At 30.7% G+C, this 25,709-nt stretch overlaps 1 protein-coding gene across 4 annotated transcripts; it reads left to right on the forward strand.

Annotated features, from left to right (window-relative positions):
• Window positions 1-391: 391 nt before the first annotated feature.
• On the forward strand, window positions 392-24,735 carry LOC107440794 (choline/ethanolamine transporter flvcr2a). 4 transcript variants are annotated; one of them, XM_043040618.3, is made up of 11 exons: window positions 400-601; window positions 2,426-2,827; window positions 5,196-5,374; window positions 10,243-10,387; window positions 14,255-14,383; window positions 15,714-15,781; window positions 17,714-17,817; window positions 19,686-19,796; window positions 21,489-21,594; window positions 23,853-23,964; window positions 24,519-24,735. In XM_043040618.3, the coding sequence occupies exons 2-11, from the start codon at window positions 2,479-2,481 to the stop codon at window positions 24,599-24,601; spliced, it is 1,386 nt and encodes a 461-aa protein (XP_042896552.2). In that variant the 5' UTR covers window positions 400-601; window positions 2,426-2,478; the 3' UTR covers window positions 24,602-24,735. The 4 variants fall into 4 exon arrangements, with proteins under 4 accessions (XP_042896553.2, XP_087021951.1, XP_042896552.2 ...); XM_043040617.3 differs by having other exon boundaries at window positions 2,452-2,827; XM_043040619.3 differs by lacking the exon at window positions 19,686-19,796 and having other exon boundaries at window positions 392-601; window positions 2,452-2,827.
• The last annotated feature ends 974 nt before the right edge of the window (window positions 24,736-25,709 follow it).

Consider the following 25,709-nt stretch of genomic DNA (forward strand, 5'->3'; position numbering starts at 1 on the left):
ACGTCTACATAATGTCAATTTCACTTAATGTTGGTGATAATTAGTTGCCAATAATAAAAATATCAGTTGTTACATATTTATACATAAAAGAAATCCACAATTTAGATTAAACTATAAATTTGAAGACAATACATTTCAGAACATAGTAAACAAACATTTGAGTAACAAAAATATTTTATTACAAAAATGCTATAAAATTTATGTAAAGCTCATTTCTTAATTTTTAAAATATGATAAGTATTGAGGATAAGTCAACAGTGAAAGAATTATGCTAGTTATATTACGCTATAATAGCAATAAAATTGTTTTGCAATTTAAATTTGAAACTATAGAATTTTGTAAGGAAATCAGAATAAAACGTGAGTAAAATCATTTTTTTTTCCTTTGTTTCGCACAAAACTCATTCAATTTTATGAGTCAAAAAAGTGATAAATTCTCAGAACATTCCAGCATTGATAGTAAAGTATAATAGCAGTAATTACTTCACGAATGCTATTTCTTATCTGGGCTGCGTATCTTACATTATGTTTGCAAAGAAAGTTCAGACTTAGAAGAAACTCTTTGCTGCTTAATTCAAATCAGAGCTTTTAAAACTGTTGAGGTAAGATTTATTTTGATTTTTCATGTTTGTAATTAACGTTTTCGAAATGTTTCAAAACATTTAATTAATCGATCGCTTTTTTGGGGAATGACAAATTTTTAGATATAGTAAATTAGTGAATAGATCGAGAATTATAACTAATTTTTAAAAAAATTCTAAGTCATAAATTAATTTAAATAAAATTTTCTATTGTGTCAATTAGTTAAATTTGTATTATAAAAATTATTTTTACAATAAATTTTTTGGAAGTGCTTTAAAATGGAACATTTTCTGTCGGGTCAAATACTTATAATTCTTAGGTATACTCACCTCTGGATTTAAAAATTGCTATAAAGTTTTTAAAAGAAATTAAAGGACATTTTTTCAGCCTATAATATAAATTGAATGAAATTTTCTGCTTTAAATGAACTTCAAAAAGGCTATTTAATCAAGCGTTTTTCATTCAATTATGAACTTATTAAGTTTAGAGAATTGCTATAACTTTAAAGAGGCATTTTCGAAGCTTTAACGCAGTAGGGAAATAAAATGGAATAAAATTTTCGCTTGTATTGAGAAGTTAAATATATTTTTCATTAATTAAATTCACAATAAACTTTTCGGAGTTTTTTTAAAAATGCTATTTGAATCGCAACACGCAGAAAAATATCGGTAATATTTCACTTCGCCATTTATAATGGTTCTAAGAATTTTCCTTTTAAAGTGGTAATTTTTGAACATTTTGTCTATCTAAAATATATTAAAAAAAATAATTAGATGATCGATATTACGTCACACATGCAATCACCAATGACTTCACCTAATTTAAATAAATGAAACAGTATCACTCCAATAAATTTTTCTTAGTTGCTGATAAATAGTGAGATAAGCTAAAACGAGATTAAGCAATCACAATTAGTTATTAAATAATACGAATAAATGAAGAGGAGAATGGTGATTCAATCAAAGTACAGAAATGTTGAATAGTATATATTAAAAACAGATGCATGCTCGGTTGTTATAAGTGGGCGAAAATTCACATAAAATATGCATTGGAAATTGGAAATCTATTAGAGAAATTACGGTACACCGGTCGAGCCAGATTCAGTCAGAATGTTTCATATGTTTCGAAAAATTTATCAAATACTATCATTTAATATTTTTTTTACCTGTTCTGTTATATAGTTTGTGTCTGTTTAATAAAATTATTTGAAAAATTCTAGGAGATGCTTACACCGTCTCAAAGAATTCGAACCTTTATTTTTTAAGGCTGTTTTTCGAAGACCCCGTCTTAATATGAGCTGATGTTTTATTGTGAATAATTTTCTCTTTTTATAACTGCTGTGAGTTAACCTATCTAACGAAGTTCAACCTATCTAAAGCCAGTGCTGTCTACACTTACTTTGAAAATGGTGCAAAACGTCAATATGGTGAATAACCACAGTTTTGCGAAATGAAATGCATTTGTGGTCTGATTTTTTTTAATATTTAAGAACTTACTTCAATGCTGCATTTCGTGGGCTCATAACAAATTCAAAAACTGAGAATACAATCATCAATTGAAAAAATCTCCCCCCAAGAAACTGAAGAAATTAATAAAAAATAAAATAAAACATCACAAAAGGGGACCAGCTCGAAAGGTATAAATCGTAGCCGACCCCCTCAACATAAAAAAGTTTCCTTTTACGTTTGTGAAAGTTATACAAAAATTCTTTGGTGTTTTGGCACGAACAAATACCGATAATACGGGAATATCCCCATTCTACCAAATGATAATAATGTATACAGATATGCATCAAAAATTAATATTTTTCTCAAAATGTTTGATACCTTATCTTTTTTTTATAGATAAAAAAAACATTTGATTTCTTCAGGTGAAGTGTAAAGGAAGTGAAAACACAATGTCATCCCATAAAAGTATTTCCGAACTTGTATGTTCCAAAACTGAACCTTCAACACATCTTAATGTAAATCTTGAAAAAGAATCAGCGGTAAAAGTTTACCGTAAACGGTACTGGATATTGTTTCTCTTCAGCTCTCTCTCCCTTTTATGCGGAATGCTTTTTCCCCAATATGTGTCAAATGCCAATGTCAATATGTGTTATTATAACATTTCTATGAACATGTTAAATTGGACAGCATACATGCTGATGGTGGTGTATGTTGTGTTTGTTTTTCCTGTGTCCTATTTGATGAACTACATCGGTCTCCGTTGGACTATTATAGCTGTATCTGTGACTAATACTATAGGTGAGTATTTTTCAATTAAGGGTTTTCTGTAATCACCGTCATAAATATATATTTTTAAAATACCTGTAAAAAATGAAGGTAAAGTTGAGGTGGAAAAAAATAAATACCAGTTTGATTGACTCGAAAAGTTTGGAGGTATTTGACTAATCCGCCTACAACTTCTCTCTGTTTTCTGGGGCAATCAAACGAGTTTTAATGTTTAAGTCACGCCGTCCTCATTAGTGATTTTATGACGTTTTTCTTTCCTTAAAAATGAATTTCAACCACCAAAGTGTTTACTTCTTAAGATTTAATTTTTATCAAGAATTCAAAAAATAAAGAGAGGACTTTACGGGACACCAGGTATATTTTTTTACTTGGATCAATCTTTGATTATATCTGAACTCTTTCCAATATTTCAACTCTTGAATCTGCTTTAAAATTTAAAATACAGTATTTCATGTTTTCATTTTTTCTTTTGAATGAAAAATATTAATTACCTAAAAACAAAACTAACCCTAATTTATGGAATTAACATTCCCTTTACGGCATTATTTTTTATAATGATTTTCAACACGGTAACAATTGAGAAACTTGTTTCAAATATCACTAGGGCTTATTGTTTTAGCTGTAAAATTTCAGACAACCTATATTATATACGTGACAATATCAACCATTACTTACATCCATCGTTGTACTTGTGTAACAATGCCATAATATGTCTTGGGTAGAGCGCTTTGAACACAGAACCCAGATTTTTAAACAGGATTGATTTTCAATAATTTGTATTTCAATGATTTTTTACCACAGTACTTTTTTTAAAACCTCACTTTGAACATTATATATTGTGTGTAGACAATGACCTACAAATCAACTTGTGGACATCATCCGTAAAATCTATTTTTACTTTAAAATCCGTGTTTAGTGTTAAATATAATACCGCAGTTATTACAGTAATATTTAATTCGAGTGATTTAGTGAGTTTAAGGAAATTATTACAGCAAAAATTACAGTATATCAAGCTTTTTGTTCCATACATGATCAGATGAAAATGGATTTTATGGCGAAAAGTAATGTGGTAAATTCTGGATTTTATCTACATTACTTTTGATTAAAACTAATGTGTTAACAAGTAATAATAAACATTATTTATCATATAATTATTTTTATCTGGAATTTTTTTCAGTGTATACGCTGAAAGCAGCTAATTGAAATGGAAAGTGTATATAACAAAATCTAAATAATAGTATTTTAAGAATAAGAACAACAAAGTATATTTACTTACCAAAACGTAAAACGTAAAACAGCGTCTTCTTCAGAAATGCAGCTATTAATTAAATGATCTTTTAGTTCTTCTTGATTCAAAATATTGATCGACATATTCGCAAGAAAAAAATTAAGCGCAAAATAGAAGCAAGAGCATAACTTATTTAGATCGAAAAAACATAACAATTTTATTCATATTTATTATCGTTTGCTTTTTAAAATAAAACGGTACAAACTCCAGCTTATAGCTCGCACACAATTAAATAGTAACCAACGCACTAATAAAATCATGCTTGAATGAAAACAACTCAAGTATCCCTTAAATAATCAAGTTCGATTTAACGCAGAGCAAGTATTTCACTCAACATAGGTGTATTCAACTCAAGTTGAGTTTTTTTCCATATCATACTTTTTTGGAAGTTTCACACTTTTTTGAGTAGGGGAATTCATTTTAAAAGAGTAACTGATAAAAATTTGTTCTGAAATTTTATCCTCCTCTTTTTATTTGCCATTTATTGGATTTACATTGATACTTGGATATTGAATGATTTATGAAATAAAGTAAACTTTGTGTAAGAGAAGCGTATGATCTTAAAACAAAGGTAACATTCATAAGCCGGAGTCTATTACACTCGGATACGGAAAGTAAAAAAGGGAGCAAAAGCTATAAAAAATTGCAGAAGGTGGAAAAGTTTCTCTGATTTGTTCAAAGATTCCTTACACGAATGTAGTTCATCTACAACATTTGTCCTGCTAAAAAGAATTATTTGGTTAGCTTCTTTAATTAATGATTGGTACTTTTCAGCAACAATTTTTCCTTCTTAGAATGTTACAATGAGTTTACTTACATTAAATAACTACATCTAAATGTTGTAAATTGTAAGAACAGTATCTAAATAGGAAACAAAACAATATTAGTTTAAAGTTTGATATGAACTATATTATAAGATTTAAACGCAATTTACATTTTGACTCACTAACGTATAGGAACACTTTAAAAAATTTGTTGTGTTAGCTGATAAATACGATGATTTAGTTATCCATATTATATCAATGTAAAGTTCAAATAAAATAAATGTTTAAACTTGATGAAATTTATACTTTTATTCTGCTTTTTGTTTAGCTTGTGCCTTACAGTTTACCGGTTTGAAACCGGATGGATTTTCATTCATTCTACTTAGCACTGTGTTCACCTCTGCATCAAACATCTTAGTCTTAGCCGTTCCACCCTTCTTGGCAGCTATATGGTTTCCGAGTAATGAGCTATCACGCGCTTGTTCGGCTGGAGTATTTGGCAATCAGGTAGTTTCAATAATTTATACATGCAGGATAAATCATTGTTAAACAAAACATGACCATCACATTAGCTTTTTTTTGCACATCGAACAGTTCTCAGTCGGTTTAATCAGTTTGTTCCTCGATGATCAGTCATTACATAAAATAACAAACTACATAGAATGATATGGCATTTTTATAACTTGTATGTTTGGGTCAATTATTCCTGACTATTAATTTCAATTCATGCTAATATTGAAAATGGTACAGAATGTCAACTGGAAAAAAAAACCTCAGTTTAAAAAAAAAATATGACAGTTGTGAGTTTAGTTTATAATAGTGAAAAAATTACACCACGATTATATTGTTTGAGCTCAAAAAATGTGCAAAAATAGGATTCGATAGATTGTTCGATGGATGAAAAATAAATCGTGAAAAAGCAAAATACAGTGGCCGTAAGGCAAATCAGAGAAAATGAATCTCCACGCTCACGCGTTATAGAGAGGTGTGGAGTAACTAATGTCATTAACTAGAACATTCAAAGGAATAAAGCAAAATTCCAGGATATCAAGATAAGCTGATGTGACTAGGGAGGAAATAATTTTAGCATTGTCGAAATTGAAATTATGACCAATATTCCAACAATTTTATTTTATTTTATAACCGTCGTTTAACAGCCAACACAATTTCTCGGTTTACGACCACTAATCTTCAACTCCGCAGCCTTGTAATTTTGAACCGAATCCAGAAGATAAGGGAATTTCTGGATCAAGTATTGGGGGAAATTTGCCTTCGTGGATGACTTTTTGATGGAACTAGCACGCATTTGCGGTACATGGAGCGGAAAACCACGAAAACCTCCCACGATTAGCCTGGTGGCAAGGGAATTAAAACCCATAATCCGTCTACCACTGAGGATATTTTACGTCAGCACTGCGGTCGGAGCGAGCTGGGTGAGGAATCCGTAACAACCGGCACTCGCTGGTATTTGCACCCGCTTCACCTCATTAGAATGCAAACGCTCTATCCTTCGAGCCACCACGGATCAATTAAAATAATTTTATTTTATAACTTTCGTTAAACAGCTGACCTAGTTTCGGGTTTACGATTAGAAACGTCAAACTCTGTAACTCTGTAACTTTGAACCCAATCCAGAAGACAAAGGAACTCCGTGATCAAGTATTGGGACTTGGCCCAGGTAACTTGACCAGGTACCTGGGCCAAGATATTATCTTCCTTGTGAATTCCTGTATATAGCAAACTGCTTTCGTAAATTCTGTAAGCCATGGGCCATGACCAACCACTCTTGCTCATTCTTTGTGACATTTCCATGCATTACTTCGAAGAAAAAGTTTTTAAATTGTTCAAATCCTCATGATGGAAAAGATAAGCTGAGGATATGTTTGTCTCAATTAACAGTGATACTGATCTTCAAGAGTTACTTTCTGTTGTCAACTCAGTTGATCCCAACATTCCATTTACTTTGGACCGTGGAATTAATTTTACCTTACCTTTTTTTGGATGTCCTTGTTACCAAACACCCAGATTGATTTTCTACCTCTCTTTATCATAAACATTTTGCCCCCTCATGTTAATTCTGATCACCCTAATGTCAGAAAATGTCTGCATTTCATACTTTCCTTTTCTGTTGCTCTGGCTTTTCTTTAAACTCCGAACTTAACTTCTTCCTCTCTCTTGCTGCTAACAGTGGATTTAAGCCTTCTATTGTTTATTCAGCTTTTGCTTAACTCACAAGCGTCTCTCTTCTAATCCATACAGTTATTTTGTTAATTTATTGTTTTTTCCCCTCCCGTTTGTTATAATATTACTAACATCCTCCATCGTTTTGGTTTTAAAGCTATTTACAGACCTTTTAACAAATTCAAATTGAAGTCTCTTTAAAATCCTATTAGATTTAATTATCGCTAGGGTATTTACCACATTCCTTCTCAGCGCTATCTCGGCTAAATCAGGCATACTAAACGCGTTCTAAAATTTAGACTTAAAGAACACGATAGATATGTGCGTTATCAAGAATTAGAAAAAAAATCTTCATTTGCTTCAAGTTGTCGGAATGGAGCCGTGATGGCTATGGGGACAGAGCGCTGGCCTTCCAATGAAGATAACCGGGTTCAAATCTTACTGATGGCTGGTCGTAGCAAATCCGCATCCGCACCGACCACAGTGCTGACGTGAAATATCCTCAGTGGTAGACGGATCACGGGTTAGAGTCCCTTTGCCGTCAGGCTAACCTTGGGAGGTTCTCATGGTCTTCCTCTCCATGTAACGCAAATGCGGGTTAGTTCCATCAAAAAGTCCTCCATCGAGGCAAAATTTTTCCCAAGACTAAATCCAGGAGTTCCCTTATCTTCTGCATTGGGTTATAAATTACAAGGCTACGGAATTGAACATTAGAAGTCGTAAACCCGAAAATTGGGTCGGCTGTTCAACGACGATTATAAAATTGTTAGAATAAGCCGTGATGGCTCTGGGGATAGAACGTTTGCCTTCCAATGAGGTGAACTGTGTTCGAATTCCTGCAGTGGCTGGTCGATACGCTCTCCGCACCCGTCTTGCACCAACCACAGATCTGACTTAAGACATCTTTAGTGTTAGATGAATCATGGGTTTGAATCCCCTTGCAGCCAGGCTAACCATGGGAGGTTTTCCTGGTTTTTCCTCTCCATGTAACGCAAATGCTGGCTTGTAACATCAAACAGTCATCCATGAAGGCAAATTTCTCCTAATACTAGATTTAGGAGTTCCCTTGCCTTCTGAATTGGGTTAGAAATTGCAAGTCTTCTTCGGAGTTGAACATTAGTAGTCTAAAACCCAAAATTGGGCCGGCTGTTCTGCTACGGTTGTAAAATAAAATAAAATTGTTGGAATCTATCCGTGATGGCTCAGGGGATAGAACGTTCGCCTTCTAAGGAGGTGAACCGGGTTCGAATCCCAGGATGGCTGTTCGACATAAATTTCTCATCCGGCTTACACTGCCCACAATCCTGACGTAGAATATATCCTCTGGGGTAGACGTAACATGGGTTGGTGTTCCCTTGCCGTGAGGCTAACCGTGGGAGGTTTTCGTGGAATTCTCTCCATGTAACGCAAATTTGAATCAGTTCTACCAAAAAGTCCTCCACGAAGGCAAATTTCTCCCTATACTTGATCCAGGAGTTCCCTTGTCTTCTGGATTGGGTTCAAAATTGCAAGGCTACGGAGTTGAACATAAGCAGTCGTAAGCCCAATAAATTGGGTTGGCTGTTCAACGACAGTTTTAAACTTATTGGAATCGAGCCGTGGGGGCTCAGGGATAGAGCGTTTGCCTTCTAGGAGGTAAAGCGGGTTCGAATTCCAGCGTCGGCTGGTCGAGACGAATTTTGCATCCGGCTTGCACCGACCATAGTGCTGACTTAAAATATCCTTAGTGGTGGACAGATCATGTGTTAGAGTCCCCTTGCTATCAGGGTTACTATGTGAGAATTCCGTGGTTTTCCCATCCATGTAACGCAAGTGGTGGTTAGCATCAAAAAGTTCCCAATACTCCGAAGGCAAAATTTCCCCAATACTTGATCCAGAAATTTCTTTGTCTTCTGGATTGGGCTCAAAATTACAAGGTTACGGAGTTACATTTCTAGACGTAAACCCGAAATTAGGTCAGCTGTTTAACGACAGTTGTAAAATAAAATTATTTTAATTGATCTATGGAGACTCTAGGGATAGAACGTTTGTCTTCCAATGAGATGAACCTGCTCAAATCCCACCGATGATTGGTCGATTCGAATTCTGCACCCGCCTCACATCAACCACAGTGCTAACGTAAAATATCCTCAGTGGTAGACGGATCAAGGGTTAGAGACCCCCTGCCGTCAGACAAACCGTGTGAGGTTTTCGTAGTTTTCTGCTCTATGTAATGCAAATGTCGGTTAGTTTCTTTAAAAAGTTATCCACGAAGGCAAATTTCTTCTAATACTTTATCCAGAAGCTCCCTTGTCTAATGGATTGGGTGCAAAATTACAAGGCAACGGAGTTGAACATTAGTAGACGTAAATCACGAAATTGGGTTGGCTGTTCAACGACGGTTATAAATTAAAATAAAATTCTTTGAATCTTGGGCATATAAATTTGATTTCGACAATGCTGAAATTATTTCTATCCTGGTCATAACAACTCATCTTGATACCCTGGAATCTTGCTTTATTTCTTTGAATGCTGAATCCCTAATTAACGATATTAGTTCCTCCCGACCTCTCCATAATGCGTGGAGAAGCATTCTATCCGGATGCCTCTCGGTCTCCGTGTGTTTTGTTTTTCATCTGATTTCGGCTTCTGTGGGTTTCCAAGTTTCATTTTTCTCTTTTATTTTTCCATTTTTTTTTTGGGGGGGGGGGGTAACTTTGCGTTTTTTCAAATCAATTTTGTTTAGTTACATTCACGTCTGTCAAATTTTGAAAATGAGAGCACCATGAAACATTTCGATAGCCATTTCATTTTTGCATATTTTTGAAGCCTATGAAGTTTTCAATCAGGTAATTCTTACATAATAGGCTTACCGCTTCTGTTTCTTTGGGATTATTTATTTAATAATGTATTTCGGTTTAAAAAAAATATGCAGATGGAAAATAAAAGTTTCAAGTGATGAGAAATAGGCAATCATTCCAAACTAGACAAAAAAAACTATGCTTTATTAATAGTTAAAACTAGCATTCACATCTAGCAAGCCTTGTGAATGGGTGCTTATTTTTGAGCACTTGAAGCATTTTGACTTTTATTACCATATGCATATATTTGAAGCCAATAAACTTTTTGAATCAATCAGGCATGTTTCTATTTAGTATAGATTTCTATTTTTCTTTTTTGTTATTTTTTGACACTAATATAAAACATTATTTAAGTTAGGAATAGCGCTGGGCTATCTCTTCTCCCCTCTAATGGTTTCTAACGACTGTGAAGATAAACCTCTGATAGAAAATGGAAAATTCAAAGTGGCAACAATTCTGACGATACTAAATTTGATTTGGTTGATGCTTGTTCTTTTCAGTATGTTCCTTTCAACTGATTCTATATAACATTTTAGTAATTACCGAGATGATTTTGTTTATAAGGAAGAAAATTTTCGTCCTTACAAAAAAAGTTTTATTTTTTTGAATTATTGAAAAAAAAAAGTTTTTTTGTTCTTTTTTCCCTATTTATGTAAATGCTGCTTTAATTTTCATTCACGAGATTTTAATACACACATCGGATTCGTATTCACATGCTTTTAAATTACACACACGATCCGTTTTCACACGATTTAAAATTACACATCGCTAATTCATTTCTCCACGATTTAAAATTGTGATTGAAAAGGAGACTCCTATTCAAGTGAGTTAAAAATCGTGCATTGAGATTCGTATTCATGCTATTTAAAATTACGCATCTAGATTCATATTCATGTAATTTAAAAATCTGGTATGAGGATTTGTATTTTACGCGATTTAAAAAATATCAATGGGCGATTGAGAAATATCAATGAATCGGCATTCGTATTCACAACTTTCACTTAAAATAATAATAATAAAAAATCAAGCATCAATGTTTTTTGTTAAAACATTTATAATATTCTTCATTCATTCATTTTCTTTTCTCAAATTCTAGGCATTTTTGCAGGTATTCAAAATGTGTTTTGGACATAGCATTTCTGTATTTCTATTTTCAGATTTTTTTTTACCAGCTCACCCCTTTAATTAAAAATTGTAATACAAGTTAAAATCTTTAATAGCAATAATTTATTGCGTTTAAGGCTAGTGACATTAAAAGAACTAGTCTCAGATCGAATGGCAAAAAAATGCAGGAAAATCTGTATCAGATTTATATAGCATAGGCATTTTTTTTAAGAATTTTAAAAAAACCGGGATAGCCTGGTTGGTAGGACATTGGTCCCATACTCAAGAGGTTATTAGTTCGATTCTCGCTGACCGTGGACTTCCCGTGTACAAAATGGTGACTGGTACACGCCAAATTTGTTGGAGTCACTAAGTCCTCGAAGTTCCCATAACAAATCAAACCTCTGGGGGTACTGAATCGGAAATGGATCGTGGTCTGGGTCAGGTGAAAATTACTACCTGCGAATTGATGGATGGTGTGTGAATGTTTCCTATGGGCTATGACGTGCATGCGATAGAAGTCGAATTCTTGGCCATAGATGGTGCCCCTGGAAATTAAGAAGAAGTTCACCCCTCTGCTAAAAACAGGCTTGTGAGTATTGACAAATGGCATAAGAATACAACAACAAGAATTTTAACTGTACGATATCATTCTGACATAGGATATCATAGAAAAATTTTGACTGTCTAATAGGAGTACAGACCTACAAATTTATTGGGAGAGCAGAGATTATTACTTATGACTGCCAGAATGACTGCTTTTAATGTATATTTTTAGAATCATTAAAAAATATGAAGTCGAAAAACTATTCGCATTAGGGTTCGCAGATTATTAGTAATGTGAAGAAAGAAAAACATTAACCTTTCCATTAAAAATGTTTTTGACACAATTACAGCTGATTGAGTACAAAAGTGAATTACATCTGTTTCAGGATACTTAGAAAAGTATTATAATGGGGTATGATTTTCGCAATTATATATTCAAAGAAGACAGATCAGTTCTAAAAATAGTGAAATGGAAACCACAACCTGTTTGACAAAAATGCCGCCTTCGAGATTTATCAGCAATTAGTTTCTGGGATATATTTTATTTTTTATATTTTGTCTTTTCCCCGGTTAAATGTCATAAAATACTTGTTATTTTTCAAAACCTTCTTTCTTTCACTTTTACTTCTTATTTCATCATCAAAAGTAGAATTATTTTAAAAATGAGTCATAAAACTTTCCTTTAATGCTTTCAGAATTAATAAAAAAGAAGGCAACACATTTATATTTCTTTACGTAATAACAAGTTTATCTGAAGAGAAAATACGACGTTTATTGCATGTTTTTACAATAAAAGCAGTCAAAGATGATAAAAAAGGTATGGAAAATACAGTAATTAAGTATAGATATTTTTTATTTTTAACTCAACCGAACGTAAAACTTACTATTTTTTATTTTTTGCCACAGTTATTCAAAATAATATCTTTAGTTTCAGTTCAAACTTTTAGGATCGATAATTACTAACCCTGTAATTTGAAGTCATAATATATTCAAACTCAGTCCTCAAAATTATTAATTATGTATAAACCGACAAAAAACCATTAAGAATTAATTTTAAAAACTTTAAAAAATTAAACCTATTTACACTAACAACTTTTTTTTCTGATAATACATTTCTCCTCTCTCTACAGTTTTTTTAAAAATTATTTTGCTTTCTTATTTTTTAACATTTTCCCCCCTAATTAATCTATCTTAAAAAATCGTATGTGTCGTTGAAACAGTTTGCAGGTTTAATTTAACGTTAAATTTTTTTTGATGCGCAAAATGTCTTTGAAGTAATGAACTAAAAAAACGCAAGTGTGTGTAAAAAAGACAAGAAATATGATTAAATAAAAAATAACGCTCGATAATTAGCTATAGAATTATAATTAAAAATAAATTTAGAAAAGAGTGAAAAATTACTTAGTGAACTTCCTGCAAAGAATCGTATGAGAGCTGCCTTATAGGTCGCAGAATTGCAACTACAGTGGGCTGCAATAGTGGCACAACTCAAAAAACACGCGTTTTGGACTAAGAACAGGTGTAAATATAAAAATACACATTCTCTTCAGCAGCAATACTAGCACAACTCATAATTCAACTTGAAGGTAATCTTTGTTTAAGCAAACTGAAGCATTTTTTAAACATTTTCCTTAGCAATAAAAACTTTAAACCCACTTATCTCAAAACATGATTTGAGTTGTGCCGCTATTACAGCCCATGAGCAATTTGTTTGTAAACTTGAAATGAGTTTTTTTTCTTTCAAAATCGCTGAATTATTGCAATTTATTCAAAAGTTACAGAGATTTAAAAGGATTTTTTTCGAGATTTTTTGTTGCTTTTTTTCCTTTGCATTACATTTTATTTTACTGCCCCAAAACTTGACTTAAAAACTTGAAATTACGACGGAATGTAAAAGAATGTACGGGGAATACGATGGGATAAAAGAGCTTTACAATCGAAAATTAGCTTGGGAATTATTAACTGTTCAACTTTTAAAAGTTGAAAATACCTTGTGGTTCAATCTGTAGCCCACTGAAACGCAACTACGGAGTTTATATTTGATATGCCGGATCCGATGGTTGTGGGTTCGAATCCCGCTCAGGACATGGCTGTTTCTTTCTCTCTGTGTTCTATGTCCTTTCTCCTGTGTGTGATTGTGTGAATGTGACCCGTCCTATAAACGGGTTTGTGGTTGTGTGACGTGGGCGACGCTGCTCCACCACCGTGGCTTCGCCACAGGTGCCCACTGGATAACGAGAAGAGAGTAGTAGTTCTGGCACTCCTGGCAAATGGGACAATACATCCCAAGTGCCCGCCATTAAAAATATATATATATTTGATATGCTGAAGAGGACTTTTTTATTGCTGAAGTAAACTTGATTTTTTTTCTCTAAATTCCTATTAGTTTGAAAGTTATTGCAATTTTAGGTGAGTTTTAGTGAGTTTATTCTCAGTTATATAACTTCATTGTGATAGTCCAAAAAATGTTGACAACTTGACGAATCCTCCCGTAATCCAAAAATATCCCTTTGATTATTTTCATGTATTAAATGGTCAATTACTCAGCTATTTGCAGTAATTTTGCATACAGCTGAATTTTTTTTTCCTAATCTGTAAAGTGTTTTCAGTTAAATAATAATTATCTAGCATTTAACTTCCTTTTTATGATGGCATACTTAATTTGTATTGTTTTTCTTATAAGTAACTTATTGCATATTTTTCTGTAATATTTCAGCTTTCCAAAATGCGCCAAAGTCTCCACCAACTCAAACACAAATTAAAAAAGAGCCTTCAAAGTCACATACAAAGAGTGTGATTACTATGTTTAAGAACTTGAATTTCGTATTGCTGTTTATTATGTACGGTAAGTATACAAAGTATTCATTTATGATTTCAGCTAAAAAGAATATTAGTAATTTTATAACTAGAGACTAACAAGAAATGACTTGTGCAATGCTGAAATCTAAATATTTTTACAGGAATATGCTTTCAAGTCCTTTATATTGTTCAAGACCTTTTGAAACCAAAAAATGATCATTTCAACTGGATTCTGCTCCAGCACACTCACATGAAGTCACTAAAATATTGATCTAGACATATTTTGTCGACTCTTTCACGGTCACTTTACTCACCAGACTTGAAATCGAACGTATTTAACCGCTTGATCTATCATGGAAGCAAGAGTTTTTGCTAAACCTCGTAAGGTTTTGACATCTCGAAAATAGTTGTTCAGCAAGGATGATATGATAAAATATCAGTAGGTGGATTGGGGCTCATGGCAGAAAGTTTTATGACTTGTTTGCGAGTCTTTATGGTGGCCATACTTGTTTACGTCAAAAATTTATAAATGTTACAAGTAGTAATATTTTCATGCTTATTTGAAAGTTTGGTATTAATAAGAGAAATAGAGTGTATTGTGTGTCTAAGTTACTTTTTGTCACCCTGTAACATTAATTCTTATATATTTAAAAGAGATACTGTTAGCGATATTCATATTAATTACGTATTAAATGATAAAGCACTTTATCTAGTCTGTAACAACATTTTTTATTGCTCTATGAATAGTTCACACTTGAAACAAAATAAGTTACATTGTTCACATAGACTATCTTTATATGCATTTACTTTAACCTCCAAGCAATTATCGTTAGGAAAGGTATTGAATATTAATTTAATCGAAGCTATTCGATGAAGTCACTAACATATCTAAAAATAATAATTTTAGTATAAGCTAATGAGTGCAGTTCTGAGTTAGCATTCATGTTTCGTTAGCTATACTGGAAGCAGAAAAAGTAATTTCAATCTCCCAAATATTCTTTATTGAATACGAAGAATACCATTTCATCATGATCAAATCATTCTGATATGTAATATGTTCTGATATGTAATATAATCTCTTACGAAAATTTGTAGCCAAATGCCTTTGTTTTTCTTTTTAAAAAAAACTTTAAGGTGAGAATCAAAGTAATTTATTTATTTAAAAAAAGAGTTAAAAAGGCTACAAAGATATATTATGCAAATAATTTAAAGTTATATTTAAAGTTACATTAATATTAATGTTAATATTGAAAGAGATAAAGTAAAAGAAGAAAAAAACAATTTATAGTTGTTCAATAATAAACAGTCAATTTCGTTCTCCCCTTTTACCTTTTTGATCCAAACAAATAACATACTTTTTTAATATTTCTTTTTAGGTTTGACTGTTGGAACCTATTTTGCTATTACCACCATTCTGAACAATTTAATACTTCGATATTTCCCAGTGAGTATAGCAACTGTTTTGAAGAGAAAAAGTAAATTTTGCTAAAACAATTTATTTCCTTAAAAATGGTTTTAAATAACATTTGGAAATAATAGAATCATATCTGAAAAATTATTATTTTAATATTAGTTACTATTTAGCTTTAGATAAAAGAAAATTTATAAAGTATCTTTTTCATTTTTCATAGACGCAGAATATTTTGAATTACCTGAAATATGAAACTATTATAACGAGCGAAAAAATATTTAATCAAAAAAAACTTTTATATTAAAGGTTTTTTCATTATCTTTGAAAATGTTCGAGCACTATTAACATAAAAAAAGCTTTGTGTAAGAAATTTTTAATAAAAGGAAAGTCAGTTCCCATGTTAAGTAACATACATCACCTTACAATAACGGAAGAGACACTTTCAGTTTTTGGTATTTTTTTTCGAATTTCTCAAGAAATACTTAGAGAATTATTTTAAAACTTTTGAGGTATTTAGGTCATGCAATTTCTCATACGTGTCAATGAAGTTAAAAGCTTTCAGCGTTTTGAGGCACTGGCAATAAATTACGAGTGGAACAGAGTGTTTTTGAACAACTTATGCCGAAAAATGTTGCAATAAGCATGAAACTTGTATCAACTACTTTATTTATTAAATTCAATTACTGCACAAAATTTTGTAAATGTCGCCTAAGTGGAGATATGGGCATTTTTTTTAAAGTTCTAATATTTTTGTTTCTTATAGAAACTATAGCTTTTTATCAAGTTTTCTTACAAAAACAGTATAAATATTCAATAAAATTAAGCGAAATTTTAGGAGTAATTTTTTATTAATAACGAAAATATCATTTTAAAATTTAAAAAAAAGTGCTAAAAATTTCTCAAAATAGGAGCACTCAAATTAATCTTTCATACTACACATGCACAGGAAACATTGAAAAAGAAAAGTTTTATAATTTCGTTGTGAATCATATCGGATAACTTATGAATGAAGTTTGTTTTGAACATTTTGAAAATGTAAGAAGTTTCCAGCAATTTTTTAAGTAGCTGTTGTACTTATTTAAAGAAAACTCAAAATAAGAGGTTTTTCACAAATTTCCTTTTTGTAATATAAAACAAAATTTAACAACAAATGATAATACCCTGCAATGATTGTCCAGGTAACTCAAAATAAGAGGTTTTTCACAAATTTCCTTTTTGTAATATAAAACAAAATTTAACAACAAATGATAATACCCTGCAATGATTGTCCAGGTAACAAAATGTGATGGCATTAGAAAGGAAAACACGTAAAATAAAACAAACTTTAATAAGGGATCGTCCTTTATATTGTTGGTATTCTTTTTAATAAATCTTGTTTAATAGTATAAATAAAATTAGTGGAAAATTGAAAAAATACCCATTGAAATTTGCGCAAGATGTAAACATGAGATTTTAATATGAAGCATGGCCATAAAATATTAATGATGATATGAGCATGGAATAATGTATATACTGTATAATCATTTAACACTGTATAATCCTTTTTCTCCCTTAGAAGTGCCAACTATTGATGAATTTGGTAAATAATTTTAAAACTTGGTGAGAATAAATTTAGTTTCCTAACCAGATGCAACAAACCGTACTTCACAATCTCCTTTTTATTAATTAATTTATTAAACCATTTGTCATTTCTGGTAAACTAGGTAGATTGTTGATGCTCATTATTGATTCATATTATAAGATATCTTAGTATTATTTTATAATGACAGATTTGGCTGTCTTCAAAACCGTGCTTAATTAAGAAATTTATTAATATGTTTCGAATTATTTCATATATATTTTATTTAGTATTCTTCCAATTTTTCAATCATGCAATGTATTTTCATTTAATTTTCTAAATCGACTTTAATTCATTCATAATATTTTCACTTAATTTTTTTAATTGACTAAATTTTAACTTTTTAGCACCGAGAAGTTGAAATTGGTTGGATGGGTACTCTTTTTATCATTTCTGGCCTCGTAGGTTCCATGATTGCCGGTACGATTCTTGATTACACCCATAGGTTTAAGTGAGTAAATGATATCCATGAACGTCATAATATTTTACTCAAAATAAAAGCACTTTTATCGTTATAAATTTCTCCCTGTAAACTTCACATCGATCGAGAAATTATTACAATCGCTACTAATTTATATTTTTTAATCATATTATAACAAAATTAATTCCTGTCATAAGATTAACTAAAATTATTTCTATCTTAATCTAAGTTTGAAAGCTTTTAATAAAAATGTATTTAGTGTTTCTTTATATTGACTGGACATAAATCAACCGAAAAGTTAATTAAAAAAATATTGTATGAGTTTTTTTTCTTTCTGAGCAGTCGAAAAATTCGTAAAATTTAGGTATGCAATGTGAAATCCCCCCCCCCCCCCAAAAAAACTAAATTAGTAAATAAATAATAAAAAAACTATCAAAATATAAATTTCAAAAAAGATATGTTGCTTTTAATATTGTATTTAAAGAATTGATTACTGTATTGAGTAAAAAAGTATAGTCAAAACTCTCAGAATATGGCAAAATTTACCTTGTTTCTCTGTGGAAACTTTAATAAGTTCGGTAATTTTTACTAAATTGCTTCCTTGGACAAATGATGATTTCGGTCAAATTAACAAAAAAAAAAAAAAAAAATTGGTAAAATTTGGTATACGAGTTAATTTTTTTATTATACACCTTAAAGCATGGCATAAAAATCATTTATTCGGCAAAATTTATTTTTCAGTTTGTATTTTTTTAATAAATGCATGGTAATAAGAAGTATAATTTCTTGTATACCCGTAACCATATATAAAAAAAGATTAGAAAATTAATGGATTAAATACCGTATATTTTGGGTTTTTTCAATAAAAATAATGGATTTCTTACTGGAAATTTCCCCAGAATACTTTTTCACCGTGAGAAAACAAATAAATAAATTAAATAAAAACTGAAACTAAGACATCTATTCTTCGTATAGAGAAAAAATACTTTTGAGGGGGAGTAATTTTTCGCTGACATAATTTTTTCATATTTCTCCTGTATATGACGGAAAAAGAGTAATACAAATTATTCATTTGTATTTGGGTCAATATGTAATCTTCAAGGGGTCAATTTAATAATATTTATTATATGAAGCAGTAAGCTAAGGAGCTTTAAAGTTTATTAAGTCACTCTATTAAGTTTATTAAGTATCTCTAAGTTTTTTTTCTTCTTTTTTGCGAATTTTGAAATTTGAATAGGCTGTAATGAAAAATATGATATTCATTTCGAATAACCTTAACAATTAGCAATAAAAATAAGCATAAACAAAATGTATAACATTTAATTAGCATGTCATGTAATAGCATGCCTTAATATCTATAAGGTTGCAGATGTGACCTTACATACATTCAAATTAACCTGTTAGTCAAAATATTTGTGGCATAAATTTGGCACTTTAAAAAAAAATTGTTTTAAATTTGCTAAAAAAATTTTAAAAAAATAATTTTTTATAAAAAAAAATATTGTAAAAAAATAAATGACTTAAACTAACGCAAAGGATTCAAATATGTCATGTTCAATAGCCCATTGTCATCATCGTTAACTATCATTAAATCTAAAATGTTATGATTTCTTAAGTTGCATTTTGAAACACTTGTCACATTTCTTTTTTTTATCTTTTTATGTTTATATAATAATTATTACGGGATACTTGAATTAAAAAAAAATTTTTTTTCGTGGTACTTAATAAAAAAATAAACAAGTATTACTAACTGAAAAAATAAACTAGTATTAAATTTCCAAAGGAAAATTATTGTTTTGAAAACTCTCCCGATACGTAACTACTCGCTTTTGCACTCATCTTCAACTTTATTTATTGAAATTTTAAAAGTCTGATCGTTTTTATTTTACTTTAATTAGAGAAACTACTTTGGGAATATGCATTGCCAGTATGCTTACTTTCATCTTGTTTTGTACGTTACTGGTGATTAAATCTCTATGGGTCACATTCTTGACGATTGGCATATTTGGGTAAGAGTTTTTTTTTTCCATAAAATTTGGATACATTTTGATTTTCTTTTCATACAATCTAGTTTTATAACATTAACTTTATATGCATAATAGCATTAATTTTAGTGCTAAATGTTTAATAATCATTTTTTTAATTCGATTATTACTTCGCAGGCTTAAAAATATGTCGAAAAAAAAAGACATTTACTTTTTTTCAGTTTTGAATTAAACTAATTTAAGAAATATAATTTGGAAAGTTAATAAAACAGCAACGTAAATTCTATAAGAATAAACGATATTAGTTTTAATTAAAATCTTTCATTTTTGCTATGTCTTCAACTATTTAATTGCAGCTAAACAGTTTAATTAATTTCAGAGTTAAATTTAGGGTTAACAGTTTGCAGTTTTATTCCCTCTTTAATCACCCATATCAAAAGACGACTGGCTATCGTAAGGTTGCTTACATTGCCTCTCGAATTCGTTCCAATAGTAATCTCATTAAAAAGGCACTCACTGTTGATAATCAGTTTCCTTCAGTAAATTATTAATTCTTTCTCTAGAAAAGTATTCTCACAATTCCATAAAATATCTTATCGAAATTGAACTAATTAGATTATTTCCTGTTATTATATCAAAATTAGAAATTGATTTTGCAGTTTATTCTTCAGTTTACATACTAAATTTCATTAACCTTAAGAAACATTATTTCTGATTATAATATCTGGGATATTTAAACTCCTTATCACCGCCATATCCTGTGCATATTGGATAAGACAGGCTTAGCCTTTTGTCGACGGGGTTTTCGAAGATCTTTCACCAAGGAAAATTTAAAAGACTTATAGCAAAGCTATAGATTTTAACTGTATGTGCCATCTTGCTGTAAAGAGTTATTTGGGCTTTAGAACGGACAAATAATTAAAATATTTCAGAAGTTATTTAACTTTTTAAAAAATCGCCAATTTGGCGACACTTTTCCATCTGGATGAAAATCATCAAAATGAATGTCTTATTCCCATGAACTGAGATAATGCAGCGTTGGAGTAAGTTTCAAAATATTAAAAAATTAGACCACAAATGCTTTTCATTTTCTCAAAACTGTGGCTTTTCTCTATTTTGACGTTTTGCGCCATTTTCAGAATAAACATAGGGAGCGCTGGCTTAAGATAGGCTAAACTTGACCTAACAGTAAATGAGTAACTGTTATAAACTAACATCCAGGGGCCCCCATTAGGGGGGAAGGTGGGAACACGATGCTCCCACTTAAAGATTGGGGAGGGAGAATTTTTACACTAAATAATACGAATAGTTTGGGGGGGGAATTTAGACGAGAGAATTTTTTTTAAAGTACATAAATAAAAGAAGCAACTGGCCATTTTCAGGACCTTTTTTTTGGGGGGGGGGGGTGAATGCGCCCAAGAGCTTGGGGGGTGGGGGCCACTGCAAACATCAGTTAAGAAAATAGCATATAAAATGCAGTGTATAAAAATATATGATATATAAAATACATAAATAATAAATTCAGCATTAAAATTCCTCTTAAGGAACAAAAAAGATATGTTCAAGATCAAGACGCTAGGCTATCTCCCATACTGAGAAAAATGTTAGAATAACTGCGTAAATGAATTTCGCATATTACATGAATCTTCGACGATGTCAAACTTCACATTAGAATAATGTAAAAATAAGTAATGAAACATGTTTTCTTTTTAACAGATTTTTTCTGACAAGCTTTTTACCAGTTGGTTTAGAGTATGGTATCGAATTGACTTTTCCAGAGCCTGAAATTATAAGTGCATCATTACTGAATGCTTCTTCAAATGTAAGTACCATTATGTAACATAATCCTTGCTGCTTTGGAATCAGAATATGTAAGGACCACACTTATTTCACATTGTTTTAAAACCCCTCAAGAAAAATTTTTTTTAAAAATATGCTATTAAAATTTAAGATAATAATATTAAAATTCCAGAAGACAAACCGACTTATGATTGAGACAGACTTATTGAGGTAAAAAAACAGACTTATGATTGAGGTAAAAAATAGTTAAAATTATCGCAAACTAATTTATTTACCTGGCACAGTTAAAAAGCATTTAATTTTCCCTATGAACCGTCTTTAAGCTACATCCTCTAATAAGCAATATTAGAATATTTTTGTCCCACCTTTGCTCTTATTAACCTCAATAAAGATCGGTCAGAAATTGAAAGCGTCTTTCCCTCATGATTACAAATATTATTCGGCAACTGTAAATGAATAAAGATGTTAAAATATAAAGTAATGGATTTTGCATTAAGAAATATAAATACAAATAACCTTGAATGAGAGACAGAAAAAATTACATATTTGATACGTATGAAAGGTGACAAATTTAACTCTTTGGTTGCATTTTTCTGGGCAGCAGTATGTTCTGCGTTAGTTTTTGTTATTATCTCGTTGCACTTCCTATAGATTTTATACACTTCTTGATATTTACACGTTTCTTAGTGTTGAAAATCTAAAAATTGAAGGACTAAAACAGTTGCTGTTACAATTTTTTAACATTGAAGAAAAGTTAAAAAGAAGAAATAATAATTTATATAACTGACAAAAAAAAGTAGAGAAAATGCTTTCAACGTTAATATTTTTGAAAAAGAAAGTTTATGAGAAATATATCTTTTGAGCGTTTCAAAATTTCAAGTTGTTTCAAACATGAGCCATTTAAAATTAAACAATTAATAACCTCATAAATTCAATTAATAATTTGTATGATATATTTACTATTTTATTTACTTTTTATTAGTGTTTTTACATTAAAAAATAGGACATTTATTTACTATTTAAGCTACCATTATAAGCTCGAAATAAATAAATGTGCACATTACCTAACTTATCTGCAAGGTAACTAGGTTAATCCATTGAAGTGCGATATCGAGTGTTTTCAGCATTTTTCAAACATTCATAATTTTAATAACATTTTAAACCAATTATTTCTTTGTAATATGGTTTTCAAATTGATAGCTGATTGATTTCATCAGTTAATCCTCTGGTTGGTTGATTGTATTAACTTGATTCAGCAGATATTTAAAGGAAATTATATTAATTTAAACATACAAAACGTTGCTGTTGTTTCATCTAAGATCTTATTTTCACTTTAACGAGTGCTTATATTACTCAAGTGATCAGAAAATATGCTGATTACTAAGGTAATATGAGAAACGAAATAATTCTCGTTACTTTAATGTAGTGGTCTCCAAACCCCGCTCCAGTTCGTGGATCAAATGGTACTGAGCGAAGGCTGAGAGACGTTGCTTGAAGCCACACACTGGTACTGCTCATTTAATTGTATTTTATTTTAAGGGAATTTTTAAGTACAATAAAATTAAAGTTATTAAATCAAAACAATCTATAGCATTAACAATCAACGTCTTCCCCCCCCCCCAACTCAGAGGGCAGTGGTAAAGTTATCAAACGTTGACCGGTCAGCGGCCTTACAGGGTTGGGAAACACTGCGTGATCACCCTAATTAATCTGCACATTATATAGATCATCGGTTCTCAATTTTTTTCGACTGTGTAATCGTAAAGGATGGACGGTATTGAAACGATACGGCGAGAATTCATTAGCAGCTGTAAATATACTAACCAAAAAAAAAATAAGACTATTAATTAGTTTGGAAATAATGAAATGAAAGAAATTTTAATATTATAAATGTCTTATTCTTGAATTTAGCTATTCTATTTTGAATTGGAAAGCTTTTTTTTTTATAAATGCATGCCTTTTCTATAATTTATTCAATAGATTACCAAAGTTTTCTTTTTAAAAAATTGCTATTTTTAATTGACATTTTGCGACCGAAATATTAAATAAATAATGGATAATTGATTAGACATAAATTGTATACTTATTACTGGTTAGAAAAAAATCCTAAATTTCGGATCCTATGTAATCCTTTCACGGAACACCTTTTGGGAATCGCTGATCTAGATAATTTGCAGAATAACTGCTTTTTGCGCAAAGTGGGAACACATAAATTTTTATATTCTTACTTATTATTGCATTAAAGAAAATTTTAATTGATTACATACATTCTTATTTCAGTTATTTGGTCTTATATTAACTGAAATTGCTTCCCGCCTGCTGGATGCTTGGGGACAGAGATCATCAAATATTGCCATTGCTGTATTCCTATTTATGAGTTCATTAATAACGAGTAGGTACTTTATTTTTACCTTCTTGTAAAACAATTTTTGTGTAATTTAAATTTACGAATTTCTGGATTTTCTAACATCAGTCATCACTTTTTAATGTTAGTACACTGTAAAAAAATCATCATAAAATTATGATTAAAAGTCCTAAATGCCAATACTTTTTACCGTAAAATCTTATACCGTAATTCTTACAGTATTCACTTAATTAGAGTGATTCAGCAAATATTACTGTAAAAAGTACTTAAAGTATGGGTTTTTTTTAAAGAAAACTTTACGGTAAAAATTTATTTCACGATAAAAAGTACTGGCACTGTGAGAGCTGGATAATTTATACCGAAATTTTGTGAAGAATTTTTTACAAAAAGTTTTGTATTCTTGCAATTGTTAAATTAATATAGTCGTAAACAGTAAACGTAAATAAATATCGTTGTTTTGAATAGTAATAGTTAGATAAATTTTGAATTGATAGTATGAAACGCATTATATAGAGATATATTTCGTATGCTATTGAATTTTGAAATGATAATTGTTCAATGTAATTTTTTTTTTATTTTAGTTTTCATCTCATCAGAATATAAAAGAAATAAGCGTCCCATCAAAGATTCTTTGAAACATGAACAAGAAAAGACTTATTATTGAACATTTAGAACAAGATTCTGTAACTTACGACTATTTCAATTTAAATATTGAATTTGTTTTGTTCAAATATTCACTATTAAGTTATGCTGATTTTATCCCTCATTTATTGTAAATAAAACATGCTTAATAATCTAATATACTGTCATTGAAATCGTATTTATTTATATAATAAATAAAATATCATTCAATAACTTGTATTTATTTATATAATAAATAATGAGGATTTTTATACGAAAAATGACTCTTTATTGGTGTTCTTATACTAGGGCAATGAAATAAGGTACCTGTTCTTATACTAGGGCAATGAAATAAGGTACCTTATTATTATTTCTATTATAATTTAGAAAGATAAAAAAATGTATTTATTTTTTACAATATGCAATAATAAGCTAGTTTCTAAATTTTTACATAATTATCATTCGGTCGAAGTAATTTTATAGACTCTGTGACAGTTAGTGTATGCCCGTGTCGTGCCAGCTCCCCGCCATATTCTTAAACGAGAATTGAACTTATTTTCCTCTTCACCTGGTCACCTGAGCTAAATCACATTTCTGTTAAAGCCAATTTAAAGAAAGATCACTAGGTTTTCTGATCGAACTATTGGGTGGGTTGGGGAAATATCTGATTGAAATCGCAGCAGGAGAACGACTTCTTGACGTACACAGTAGAAACTTTTGGATAAAACCACGATATAAAGTACCAGCTCCTTAGGTGCATCATCCGTAAAATCCAATTTACCTTTCATTATTATACAGTAATATTTATTTAATTAAAGTGATTCATTGATTTTACGGTAATTATTAGTATTTTTTTTACAACCGTCGTTGCGCAGAAGACCAAATTTTTGGGTTTACGACTACTAATGTTCAACTCGGTAGGCTTGCAATTTTGAACACAATCCAGAAGACAAGGGAATTCCTGGATCAAGTATAGGGAGAAATTTGCCTTCGTGGAGGACTTTTGATGGAACTAACCCGCATTTGCGAAACATGGAGAGGAAGACCACGAGAACCTCTCACGGTTAGCCTGATGGAAAGGGGACTCTAACTGATGATCCGTCTACCACTGAGGCTATTTAACGTCAGCACTGTGGTCGGTGCAATCCGGA

Source organism: Parasteatoda tepidariorum, chromosome 6, assembly GCF_982258835.1.
Source record: "Parasteatoda tepidariorum strain Cologne lab strain chromosome 6, Ptep-v5.0, whole genome shotgun sequence".
Lineage (NCBI taxonomy): Eukaryota > Metazoa > Arthropoda > Arachnida > Araneae > Theridiidae > Parasteatoda > Parasteatoda tepidariorum.